The sequence below is a fragment of the Vitis riparia genome, chromosome 14 (assembly GCF_004353265.1).
Source record: "Vitis riparia cultivar Riparia Gloire de Montpellier isolate 1030 chromosome 14, EGFV_Vit.rip_1.0, whole genome shotgun sequence".
In the NCBI taxonomy this organism is placed as follows: domain Eukaryota; kingdom Viridiplantae; phylum Streptophyta; class Magnoliopsida; order Vitales; family Vitaceae; genus Vitis; species Vitis riparia.
This window is the reverse complement of record NC_048444.1, coordinates 17,093,799-17,108,038: the sequence shown is the minus strand read 5'-3', so window position 1 is coordinate 17,108,038 and position 14,240 is coordinate 17,093,799. Positions and strand designations below refer to the sequence as shown.

Here is a 14,240-nt window from a genome sequence, read left to right as displayed (position 1 = left end):
TTAACCACCATATTTAAGTCTTTCACCATTGTTTTATGAAATCAAAATGATGAAAATCCATAGCACACTAGTGCCATTGCTTTGAATAGATGTAATACAATTTCTAAATGACAATATTAAGCTACTATTTTTTCTAGAAAATAACAACATATGCAAAGCATAGCACACTCCTACCACATTTGAACACACCTAAAACAACTTTTGAATGATAAACATGATTGCAAATGTTACAACACATCCAAGTAGAAAATGAGCAAGGAAATTTGTTGTCTAGTCTCTAATTCTCCTTATTACATTGTCATCGTTAGGTTGCCCAATAAGTTGTCTAACCCCTTCATTTGAGGTTGATTGACTTAGTATTTCAAGTCTTCTCCATCGAGGGTCATACATGACCCACACCGATACAACCTTCTAATGGGTTTTTTACACGTAAATGTTTCCCTTAAAACCAATAACTTGAGCTTGACATTCAAGCCAAGATGTGTACACACGGGGCCTCCTCCTAACAAAAACAACATAGAACAATTCGTTTCTCATCTCTGCCTTCTTGTATGCACAACTACAACTGTATTTGTTAATAATGATGAAAATATAATAATATATTTGCATGAGTATTTCTTCCATGTTTGCTAAAACCAATAAAACATAAATTAAAATAAAATATCAATTGTTGATTTCTTCACATAAAAATACCTAAAACAGAAGCTTGATGTCCTTTTCAAATGAAGGTTACTTAAACAGTGCACACAACATGACAACAGTGTTCAAGAGTATTATCATTTATAAGTTTTCCCTTAATATTATGTCGTTCCCTACCCCTCCCTATTTACTATGGAAAACTATGATAGTGAATCTCATAAACAAGTTGTCATTAGATGGGTATCTTTCTGGGACATGTAAATAGGTTTGTCTTCTCACTTTGAAGCTAGCACATTTAACAATGGAAACCCGTGAGCTAGTTTTGTGTTGTCATGTCATTGAAGTTGGAATCAAATCGAGGCAATAAATTATCGAGATTCAATCACATGATGTTGCTTATGAAATTGTATACATAGACCTATGACCTCCTCTTGTAACATATATGCTTATAAGAAGAATTTGGTGTTTTGGAGAGGATTCATTTACCATCATTGTACATAAGAGTCAATAAGAAAATATTATTTGTTCAAAGCCATGGATGGGATATTAGATGTGAAATTGATCCCAAAATTTGTACAACAATATTAGATAGGTAACCGTAAGGGTGAGTCTTCTAATGTCATTCAAATACATTTGAGATTAAACAACACATTTCAAAAAGCTGCCACAGAGAATGGTAAATGAGGGCTATATATAGAAAGGGAGAACATGATGCTTCTAAGAAGTGCCAAGGTTACTCAAAATACATAAAAGTTATTCTATGACATTTTTAGAAAGCACTAAAGAAGAGAAGCGCCATTAAATCCTTTACAAAGCATCAATATTGACCCATATCCAATGAGTGCCAAGATTAACCTATTTCTCATTGAATCGTTGATGCTTTGTAAAAGCGCCCACGAATGAAGCATCCTTAAATTTGTTTGTTGCAGCAGTGAACTCTCCCAATTTTGTATGGCACATGTTACAACTTCTTTGACTCAATCCAAAAACTTAACAACTAACCAATAAAATAGGACTGCATTTGAGCATTAATAGGCACACTTAATCTTGCATAATTCACATCCCTTCCTCTAGATCATAGAAAGCCCCTTTTTTTCATTCATATTAGCAGAAGTGGTAGTGAGCACCATGGAGGGTAAAAAGAATTGCAAGGAAACAAGCGTTTGAACTCAGATTTCAACGGATGGGCACAAGAAACTTCTCCTCAATGGACCAATCAGAATTCTAAAGCAATATCAACAATAAAGATGTCAACAGTACCTTGAAACATCCATCCAATGGTTGAAGTCAGTAAGCTTTTAGCCAAGAAAAAGGAACAAAGATGATGTGAGACAGGTGTCAAGTGGAGTATTCCTCAAGAGTCTCCTAACTGCCTACTTATAGGTTATGGTTTTGCTTGGATTACATCTGACATGCATTTTGTAAGTAGTGGTGGATTTACTTGCATCACCAGTCTGTAAATCAATGGGATATTTTTGTCTTTGAGCTATTCTCACTGGGTTTATTAGATTTAGGATGAGATGCAAGCAGGCCCAACTACACAGTGGCCCGCCCGGCTCTGATTGGTTATTGACCATTGGCTAACCAGGCCGGCTACGCCCTTTTAGGATGGAAAAAAAAAAAATACATCGTAAGAAAAAAGAAAATAATAACAAAAACTTACTCCAAACATGCTTTAAGGAATATAATGGTCAATTTAGGCTAAACATACGAGGCTTTTGGCTAGTGTCTAAGGTACAAACAAGTCATTTCAAATGATTCATTATTTTAATGATCATTGCTGTGAACTGGATATACGCTGGATAAGGTCCTCAGATTCGCATGGAAGATTACGAAACAAGAAAAATGAAACCAAGAAGGCGACGGGTTTTTTCACTAATTGTGATAACCCCATGGCTAATGATGATCAACTGAAGTGGGATATTCTACTCGAATATCTCTTTATTCCATGTTCCCCAGTATTCTTCATTTAGGACAGCTTTAAACATCATTATACTCGATTCTAATTTATTGAGATTCTTACTATATAAGATTCTAAACCAGACCATCACTTTGCAATTATACACAATAAACAACAACATGAACTATGAGAATTATGACCCCTATTTCCCTGATCAACCTGTAGTTGATCTCTACCTTCCAGTGTGGGCTAACTTGCCGGCCTTCCGGTCCAAGGCAGCCTTCATTTGGGCTGAAGATGGCGCCACGTTAACCTATGCTCAACTCAATTCCTCAGCTCAATCCATTTCTGCCAAAATACTCCATCGGTTGAAGAGAGGGGACACTGTTGTTATTCTGTGCTCGCCTGGGCTTGAGCTCGTTGAGATCATTTTTGGGTGCCAAAGAGCTGGTCTTTTGAGTGTGCCCATCTTCCCACCTCACCCTTCTTTCACCAAAGAAGACCATTACCACCTTGTTAGGGTTTTGTCTCAGACAAAGCCTAAAGCTGCCATAGCTCAACACGGTTTCATCGCAGCAGTGAAGCGATATGTATCCTCTCCTGTCAGTGACAAAAGGCTCTGCGACCTGTTACAAGGAGTCAGGTGGATTTCTACTGATGATGTCAAAGATGGAAAGGAAGGAAATAGTTCATCAGGTTCTTTGCCATACCACGGTTGCAAGGCGGACGAGATGTATTTGGTTCAGTTCACCTCAGGGGCAACAGGGATTCCGAAGCCGGTACTGGTGACTGCAGGAGCAGCTGCTCACAATGTTAGAACAGCGAGGAAGGCCTACCATCTTCATCCAAATAGCGTTATTGTTTCGTGGTTGCCTCAGTACCATGACTGTGGCCTTATGTTCTTGCTGCTGACTATTGTATCCGGCGCAACTTGCGTGCTAACATCGCCCATCGCCTTCGTAAACAGGCCAAGACTATGGCTTGAGTTGATTTCGGAGTACAAGGCAACATGCACCCCAGTTCCCTCCTTTGCATTGCCGCTTGTGGTCAAACGTGGAGGGATTGACAAAGGAACCCTACCCATAAATTTATGGAGCTTGAAAAACCTGATTATCATCAATGAGCCCATTTACAGCGACTCAGTTGAGGAATTTGTCAATGCATTTCTGCCTTTCGGGTTAAATCCAGCATGCATCTCACCATCTTATGGCTTAGCAGAAAATTGCACCTTTGTTTCGACAGCATGGAGAAACAATGGCGGGTCTTCTAGTTTTCCAAACATTCCATCTTACAACAAGCTCTTACCTAGTGCAAGGCTGGCTTCTGAATGCATAGATGAGGAAGAAATGGACATTCTAGTTGTGAATGAAGAAACACAGGAGCCCGTTGAGGATGGGATTGAGGGAGAGATATGGGTTTCATCTTCAAGCAACGCCTCTGGTTACCTCGGCCACCCTTCTATAACTCGCTATGTATTTCAAGGAAGGCTAAGCAACAAGGTGAGTAGCTGCTTTGTCCGAACAGGCGATAGAGGAATTGTTAAAGGAGAAGAGAGATACCTCTTCATAACCGGTCGATCTTCGGACATGATTGAACTCCAAAGTGGTGAGCAGATACATCCCCATTACATAGAGACTGCTGCTTATAACGGTTGCAAAAAGTTTCTTCGGGGAGGTTGCTTAGCTGCATTCAAGATTTCAAGGACAATCGTTCTTGTTGCAGAGATGCAAAGAAGGGAAGAAGAGACAAGGATTTTGAAGATTATATGTGAAGGGATTAGAGAAGCTGTACTGAGGGAAGAGAAAATAGGAATTGGTTTGGTGGTTCTTGTTAAGGCTGGATGCGTTCCGAAAACAACTTCTGGTAAGATACAAAGATGGGCAACCAAAGATAAGCTCATAGGAGGCAAAATGAAAGTAGTAATGGAGATGCAGTTTGAGGAGAATGGTAGGTCTATAGAAGCTGGTGCAAGTAAGAGAAGTGGAGGAAGAGTTATGGTAGGCGAAGAGATGGGAAATGACGTGATTTCACTTTCTAGTGCTCCAACTCAAGTAGGATTACGTTCTTTCTTGTGAGGGAACAAAGGCTGTGCATTGCTATGTTCCGTATATTGTATGTTATAGAAAAAGTGTGCTTCGGCGCACACTATTGAAAATAAATGAAAAATAACGATTTGTTTTTCTAGTAGATATAAGCTAGTAAGTTTTATGTCTCTTAATTTTTTTTCTTTCACAAACTCATTTTGTTGAATGGGAGAAGAAAAAAATGATTTTTTTTTATTATTTACTAATTATTTTTGAAAAATCTTTAGGCTAACAAATCTAAGTGGATGGGGATTGGTATTGGAAGTGATGGTGGTTGAGTGGGATGATGAAATAGTGAATGAGTGGATAGATTAGCAGTAGTGAAACAACTCAACAAAATCAAGAACAAATTAGAAAAATAGATATAAAAAAAATTAAAAATATTAAGAGAAGTTTGGAAATATAAAAAAGAGTTAATTTTATTAACTTTTCTTAAGGTTTTGGCTAAATACATCTAATCCCGTAAGTTTGAAATTTTATCATACATTTCTCTCATTTTGAGTAAGAGGGAAGGTGAATGAAAATAAAAAAATGAAAATGATAGGAGAGATATTTGATAAAATTTCAAATATATAGGAGTTAAATGTATTTAGTCGAAACTTCAAGGGAGTGAATGAAATTAACCCTATAAAAAATAATTTTTTTTTTTTTACTTTTGTTGTTCTGCTTGAAAAAATGTAGTCATATATAGTGCACAAGACGGCGGCATAATGTTATTTTTTAGATAAGTCAAGTGAAAATTGACATTTAAAATTATTTTCCAATACTATATTATGTAGGCTTGAATTTAATGTTTATTTTAAAGTTTAATCTACAAATTTCTTGACGTGTTTAAAAGTTACTAAGTTTTCTTATTTATTTCGGCTCAGATTCTAAGACTTTCACAACACTACAAGGAAAAGGACATATGGTAACATTTATAATAAGTCACTATAAATATAGGGTGTCGCTACAACGTAGTGTCACCTTATCCACTGACACCATAGAGGGTACCAATTGGTGACATATTTGGAAGTGATACAAAAGCAAATAAATGGTGACACATTCAGAAGCGACACTATATATTTTTAGTGATACTTAATTTGATATAGAGTTGTGTGAGATATATAAAGTGTCATTAAATGCATCACCTTTGAGTTATAGTGTCACGTTAAATGCATCACCTTTGAGTTATGTTGTCATATCATTATAAATGATTATGGAAGATATGATTGTTTTTTATTGATTAGCTGATAGATTTTTGTAATGCTTATTAACAAATAAGATCACCTGTGTAAATTTTGTCCATAGATATAATAATCATATTACATTTAACTTATATTTTCATAATGCTTATGGATTAACCTGTAATACATTACATCATCCAGTAATATTTGTAAATCAAATGTTCACAAAATGATAGTACATCAAACACATCAAACCCACCAAAACTAAAAACGAAAAGTGAATACACATTAAAACATGATTTAGAAATGTTAAGCATCCCAACATTCTTGTATACCTGTATTTCATATGCATAAAACATGCTAATCATAAAATGACACAAGAGTTGTATCCAAAAACCCAAAATTCTCAATTCTAAATAAAGTAACGTTTATGTCCTATAATATATGACATAAGAGTCACATCTAAAAATCCAAATCTTGTTGCCTCTTTTTCTTTTCTTTTTATTCTTCATATTGTCCTCCCAAGAGTGTGTACCTGCATTTCATAGTTTAATGAGTTTTAGAGTTCTTATTGAAAATAAAAATGTGATGTTATAAAAAATAAACAAATCTAAGTACTAATGTTTTCTTTTTTCTTTTTCCCATTTTGATATAAAAATAGTTCATAAAGAATAAGTAATGTTATACAATACCAATGAAAAATTCATATAACAACTACGGGACTTACCATGCATGATCACAATACATCAACATGATTCACGATTAGTTATAACACAAAAGTAATCCATTTTTCTCTAATTTCATCAAATTCTATTTGAGAATATGTTTTTTTTGTCATCAAACTGAAATCAAATGAGAATAACATTTATATCACAATAATTGGAAGTATGAAACTATGTACAATTTATTAAATGAGTAAAACCTTTAATGCAATAACCGTAGAATCCATAATTATCTCTTTAAGGAATCTCATAACAAAGTAGTCACATTTGAACTCAAATAAAAACAATTTAAGAAAATAAAAAATAAATCAAAACTACAAAATCAAAATATAAATCTAAAATTTTAGAAAATATTGATATTCCACTTAAAATCTGCACTTTTTAAATTTATTTTTTATAATTCATTATGCTTTTAAAAATCATTTTTAACATCTAATTCTTTTTGTATATTTTTTAATTTCTTGGAAGGATTTTCTTAATTTCAATATTTTTTTTAATGTTCATTTTGTGAAATAACAATGTCCATTAAATTTCATCTCAATTATATAAAATAAAATTTTAGTAAAAAAAATATAAAAATGTTTTCAACTACTAATATAATAGGACATGATGTTATAATAAGCATGAAAATTATGTATGTAAGACAAAAAACCTAATTCATTATTAAAAAATGTTAAGAGAAAAATTAGTATGAGAAAAAAATTAAAGAACCCTTCATAAAAATTATTGATTTTTCAATCATAACTCCAATTGATATTCCTTTTTTCTAAGTCAAATAATGAATAAAAAAAAAAAAACATCAAATGAAAAAATATTCAATGTATTAAATTTTTTACTTTTAATATTCTTCAGATCCTGAAAAAAGAAAAATGAAGAAAATGAAGAGTTTTAGGGAAGGAATTGGAAAAAAAAAAATTGTAATAAAAGGATTTTATAGAAATTTCCAAACCTAGAAAGGAAAATTTCATCATCAATCTCAAATTACTTCAAAATTTGGTCAATGCATATAAAAACAATAAGAAAAGAAGGCAACAATAAAACATATTTTTAGAATCTTTTTGCAGAAGATGACAATATTGAGAATAATTTTCTCAAAAATTATTTTCTAAATATCACCAACCAATATCCTCATCACAACATACTATAATATTCTTAGAAAATAAACAAATAGTCCAATAAAAGGAAATTTCATAGAAAATCAAAAGAAAATTATCAAACATCTTCTTCTAAGAAAAAAAAAACAAGGAAAAGGAAAAGTTTTGTGGTAGGAATTGAAAAAATTATGTAATAAAAAGATTTTATAGAAATTTTCTAACCTTGAAAGGGAAATTCCATCATCAATTTCCAATTACTCTAAATTTTGGTCAATGCATATAAAAACAATAAGAAAAAAAAAGGTAAAACAAAAACAAAAAACATATTTTAAGAATAGAAAAAATATGAATAGAACAAGATGAGATATTAACTATAATACCATGTAAAAGAATAGAAAAAAATTCAAAATATAAGATTTGATCATTTTTATAATTATAAAATTTGTCATTCCTATTTAAATTTTTAAAAAACAAGTCATTTACATTAATAAATAAAAAATAAAATTAATTTCTCATTATTAATTCCAACATTCCAAACCGACTCTAACATGATATGGAAATTGTTTAATTTTTCCTTTTGTGGGAGATGACAATATTGAGAATAATTTTCTAAAAAATTATTTTTCAAATATCACTAATCAATATCCTCATCACAATATACTATAATATTCCTAGAAAATAAACAAAAAGTCCCATCAAAGGAAATTTTCTACAAGATCAAAAGAAAATTTCATGTTGTAAAATGTTTCTCTCATTCTGAGTATGAAAGATATTAAAAAATCATTCATTTTTCTTATTTTAATTCATTTTGGGGTTTATGGGTTTAACAATGAATCAAAAGATGCGGTGGAATGTTAAACCTAGTTTTTACTTTCCTACAACTCAATAAAAAAACACTATTTACACAACCCACATTACAGATATACCAAATCAATGAATATAAATCAATTGTGCCAATAAAGATTTTGAAATTAATAAAAAAAAAAATGAAAATGATAGATCTAAGAGATTTTTTGGGTTACTTGAGAGTCCATGAAGCAGTAAAGAATAGTTGTGTGTTAACTATGAGTGTGAGAAGAGGTAGAAGAAAATTTTGGTTAGGGTTATGGAATGAGATTTTTTTGGATTGTGGGTAAGACAAAATAATGAGCTTTTTATATACTATCATTATTCTCACGGTGGGCCCATTAAGTTATAATATTTAAAAAAAATTATTTTATAGGGAACTTTTCGAAAACTGACACTATAAACCTAAAATTAATATCATCAATCCTAATTGAAAATTTTTATATGATGTGTCACCTTTGTGGATTTTAAGCCATATGGTGTCATTATTTTAAAAGTGACACCATAAATAGTGACACCATAAATTATTTTTGTAGTAGTCAAACTACCTCAAATCCTCCTCTAGCCTACAATCATGTGAATATCTATATCTCCAACTTCTTATTTTTCACCTTTAACATTTAGTTTTAAATTACCAAAAGAAAAATAAAGAAGTTACATACAATGTGAAATCATGTTACAAAACTAACTTGATAATTTCATGTCCTTTTTGTAGAAGCAAGCGTGATGGTAAATAATTGATGCAATACAAAAAATAAAATGTAAGGAGAGTAGTATGTAATTGAAAGTATCCTAGGAATCACTCCTACAATCCTTTAGGCTTCATACCCAAGTACTCTTTGCATCATACCAAGAAAATAATGGCTGCTAGAAATTCATTCATTCCTTCATTGATCCCTCTTAAAAGACTAATCAACAACTATAGAAGACTTTCTAACGACTTACAACTCCTTGGAACTAGATACACAGTAATAACGCAACTTGAAAATAACAAACTTGGACCGACTCACATTAAAGACTATTGGAAAATGACAATAATAATGATTGAAAATGGTAACTTATAACCATTTACTAGGCCCATAACTTGATTTCTGGAAACTACTTTCTAAGTTGAAACTGTATTGACTTATATATGATACTAACTAAGCCCATTATCATTCAGAGAATGTCAAATTAAAGTTTGGGCCTCGAAGCCCACTTCTTTACTCATTCGATAAACTTTTAAAGGTGGCCGCCATTTGTCTCCATCAATTCCTCTTGGCTAAGGAAAACTCGACCCTGACGAGTTAAAGACATGAAATGTCTCATAAACGTCTTGATCAAGTGTTGGAATTCCCCATCTATGATCCATGTGCAATCTAAAAGAGGTCTCCCTCTCCTTTAGTTGAAACAATTTGATGATCAAGAACATCTTCAATTTCCTCCTTTAAATGAGGAGTTGGTGGTAAGTGAACATTTGGGTCACCATTAGTTGTAACATCTTAGGATTAGAACATACTGTGAGCTCCTCGATGTTGAAAATGTTACTAATGCCCATATTTTCTAGCAAATCAAGAACATAAGCATTAGAGCTAATTTTCTTGAGCACTTTGTATGGATCAACATTTTTTGAGTGAAGTTTCTTGTATGTACCTTTAGGATATCATTCAGGCCTTATCCTCATCATGCCCATATCTCTTTCCTTGAAATCAACAAACTTTCTTTTCAAATCAAAATGTGTCCTGTAATTCTCATTGCTAAAAGCAATCTTTCTTCAAACCTCATCATGTAAATCATGTATATGCTTACTAAAAGCATCAGCTTCAATGTTTGGCAATGTTTCCATCAATAATGGAACTATATCAATAAACTTCCTAAGAAGCAAGCCAGTCACAATCTCAAAGGGGTTGCGACCTATAGACCCATTTACTATACGATTGTATGCAAACAAGACCATTGGAAGAACTTGATCCCAATTGGTGACATGTTCTCCAACTGAGCAACGGATTAGATCACCTAAACTTCGGTTAACAACTTTTGTGAAAAGCTGAAGAAAATTTCAGTTATGTTCAGTATCTTCCATAAGCTTCGCCAAAAATAACTCATATACTTTGCATCCCGATCAGAAACAATAGTCTTAGGCAAACCATGAAGTTGGACAATTTCTTTGAAAAACAGTTTAGCAACATGGACAACATCCAAAGTCTTTGAACATGGGATAAAGTGCATCATTTTAAAGAAACAATCTACTAAAAAAAATATGGAGTCATGTTCCTTGAAAGTTTTTGGCAAACCAAGGACAAAATCCATGCTTAAGTCTTGCCATGTCTCATGTGGCACCAAAAACGGCATGTTCAGTCCATTATTTTTCTTCCTTGCCTTTGATAGTTGGCATATATAACATGTAGAAACATTCTTAGCCACATCTCATTTTAAACTTAGCTAATAAAAATGATATTCTATCATTGCAATTGTCTTATCTCTTCCAAAATGACTAGTTGCTCCTTTATAATGCAATCCCCATATCACTCGCTCTCAAAGTGATGTGTTAGGTAAGCAAATGTGGGTCCTTTTGAAGAGGTCTCCATATCATGCAATGAAAAATCTAGATATGCTCCCACATTCCTTGCTACTAAGGCATCATGTATAATGCTGAAATTATTACAAGAATTATAATTCCACTTCGACAAATCAAATCCCCACGACATGTATAGCCATAGAAGAAAGAACAAACACCACTCGACTACGAGAGTGAGTTGCCTTGTTCTCAACACTAGATTTATGTCGAATAACAAAGGTGTATTCCTGTAAGAAGGAGACTCATTTCCCATAATGATGGTTAAGCTGCTTTTAAGAGTTGGCATACTTGAGAGCTTCATGTTTAGAATATAAAACAAACTCATTTGGAAAGAGATAATTACGCTAATAACGCCAAGTTTGAACCATAACATAGAATTCTTTGTCATAGATTGAATACTTTTGCCTTGCTTCATTTAGTTTTTTACTAAAAAATACAATAAGATGTCCTTCCTGATTGAGCATTCCTCTAATTCCCACATTCAATACATCGCAAGCTACTTCAAATACTTTAGAAAAATCGATAAGTGCTAGAATAGGTGCTTCAGTTTGTCTCTTCTTTATTTCTTCAAAAGCCTTTGTTGCTACTTTGGTCCAAACAAACTAGTTTTTTTCATACAATCAGTGTTAGGAGCCATAATAGTGCTAAACTTCTTATGAAGCATTGATAAAATGTAGACAACCCATGAAAACTTCGCACATAGCTCTTGTAATATGTGAGGAACTGGCCATTCTAGGATCGTTTTCACATTATTAGGGTCTACTTCTAACCCTTTGGATAAAACAACAAAACCGAGGACCATAGTAGTTAAGGTCATGAAGGTAAACTTTTTCAAATCTATGTAAAGTTTCTCTAGTTGAAGGATTCTCATAACTTGTTGCAAATGGGACACATGATCTTCTCAGTCTTATTGTAAATTAAAATATCATAAAAGGAAACAAATAGAAACTTGCTAATAAATGGTCGAAATACTTGATTCATGAAGCACATGAATGTGTTAGGAGCATTGGAGAGGCCAAAAGGCATAACTAGTCACTCATAGAGACCATCATTTTCTTTAAAAGCAATTTTCCACTAATCACTGGGCCTTAATTGTATTTGATGATCCCACTCTTCAAATCTATCTTTGAAAAGACACAAGAACCAACCATCATATCCAACATATCATCAAGTTAAGGAATAGGAAACCAATATTTGATAGTTATCTTGTTGATTGCACAACTGTCTATATACATGCACCAACTGCCATTTTTTTTGTTGGGTGGGCGTGGGGGTTAAACTTTTGCAAATAAATCCCTTAGATAGTAGCTCCTCTACTTGTCTTTTAAGCTCTGCATATTCAATTGGATTCATATGATAGATTAGAAAATTAGGCAACTAAGATCCTGACATAAAGTCTATAAAATGTGGAATGTTGCGAAGTGAGAGAAGTTCACTAAGCAGATCCACTAGAGCTATATCCGAGAGGTTGAGTAGTTCAGTAACCTTCTTAGGTATAGAAGAAAAGCTTGCAGTATCTTTCATCCCAACTTCTTTCATTACTATAACATAGATAACCTCATTGTTCTTGCTTTCATGTTGAAACTTTTTCTTAGTAAGAATATGAAGAAAACTCTTCATGCTATCAACAACTTTTTTTTACTTTTGAATTCAATATTTTCCCATTTCAATAGCAGTCATCAGTTTCAACACAACCTTCTGGTTCTTAAACATGAAGCTATATGTGTTCTCTTTCCCACAATGATGCATATCTCGATCATAAAGCCAAGGATGACTAAGAATGATAAGTGTTGCTTTCATAAGGATCACATCACACCAAATAGAATCACTATAAACACCATAAGAAAGTGAAACAAGACCATGTTAATTTACTAGAATAAAGATGTTATTTATCCATGCTACCTTGCATGGTTGTGAGTGTAGCTCTATTGGAACTTTAAGATGCTCAACTATGGAGGCTAAGACAACTTTCAGGCAGCTACCACTATCAATAATAAGGTTCTAAGCTTGATTCTTACACCAAACTAACATTTGAAAAATTGAAGTTCGGCGCCAATCTTCTTTCTCAACTTTAGGGGTTTTAAGAATACGTCTTACAACAGAACCTAGTGAAATGTCCACTTCTTCATCATCCAAGTCAACAAGATCATAGACTTCATAGTCAAATGAGTTTTCATTTTGCTTATCCTTTTGTGATTCTGGTTTCTCCTCATGTTCCAGTCCAATATGCAAGTACTTCTTTAGACAATTGTATGTCATATGGCCAGGTTGTTGACACTTGAAACATTTGATACCCTTACCTTTTTTATCAACCATTTGAGAAAACGATGGCTTAAATCTTAAAGGTGAATTAAATAGATGAGATGATCTTGGCTTCACACTATGAGTTGTGTCATAGAGATTCTTATGGGTAGATTCCATGGTTGTACCTCTCAGTTTCCTATTAAATGAATATCCTACGTACTCTTCCATGTCTAATGCAACTTGAAAAGCATGTTCCAAGTTGTATAATGGCTAACGCAGCAACTCCCGCTTGATTAAAAATCTTAATCCAACTTTGAATCTTGCAAGAGTTTGTCAAGGGTTTTCTACTGTTTGACTCATTGTTTGTAACTCATCAAACTTTTGCATATACTCAGCAAGAAGCATGTTTCTCTGCCTTAAATTAATGAGCTTGTCACATAGCTTATCATAGTAATTTGTAGGCATGTATTACTCCTACTACTGTAGATTGTACACCTCAGGATGTGTGCTACTACTATAGACGACCACGACCTCACTCAACTAGAATGTGAACATCATCGTGATATATACCTACCCCCATTTATTTGTATTTGCTTTACTTATTTGTTTTGTTCCTACAAATTCTGATCTTGTTAATTTCCCATGTGTTGATCGGTGGCAGCCTCATCCTTCTAATGTCTTCTTCAACACTTGTCAACCAAACTTTTGCTAAGCCCACTAGTTTCAATTTAGCAAATCCCACTCTTTGATCATCAATCATGTAATACCAATTGACGTACTCTTCAATTACAACTAGTCAATCAACAAATTGAGTAGCATCCATCTTTCCTTCGAAATCAGCAACCTCCACTCTTGCTTTCTTTGTGATATCTCCAACGGTGTCACAAGCTTCATGTCTTCTTTCAAGCAATCCTCTAGCCCATTCAGACATAGGGTATTATGGTGCTTGAATTGCCTTTTGTTTCTTTCCATTTTCTTGGTTGTTAAC

The 14,240-nt window shown here is 33.2% G+C and overlaps 1 protein-coding gene across 1 annotated transcript; it reads left to right on the top strand.

Annotated features, from left to right (window-relative positions):
• The first annotated feature begins 2,718 nt into the window (after positions 1-2,718).
• LOC117930503 (long-chain-fatty-acid--AMP ligase FadD26-like) lies at positions 2,719-4,614 on the top strand. Its single transcript, XM_034851150.1, has one exon. It carries the CDS (start codon positions 2,719-2,721, stop codon positions 4,612-4,614), a length of 1,896 nt encoding a protein of 631 aa, XP_034707041.1.
• Positions 4,615-14,240: the final 9,626 nt, after the last annotated feature.

Coding starts and splice junctions, on each gene's coding strand:
- LOC117930503 (XM_034851150.1), top strand. CDS start 2,719: ATGAACTATGAGAATTATGACCCCTATTTCCCTGATCAACCTGTAGTT.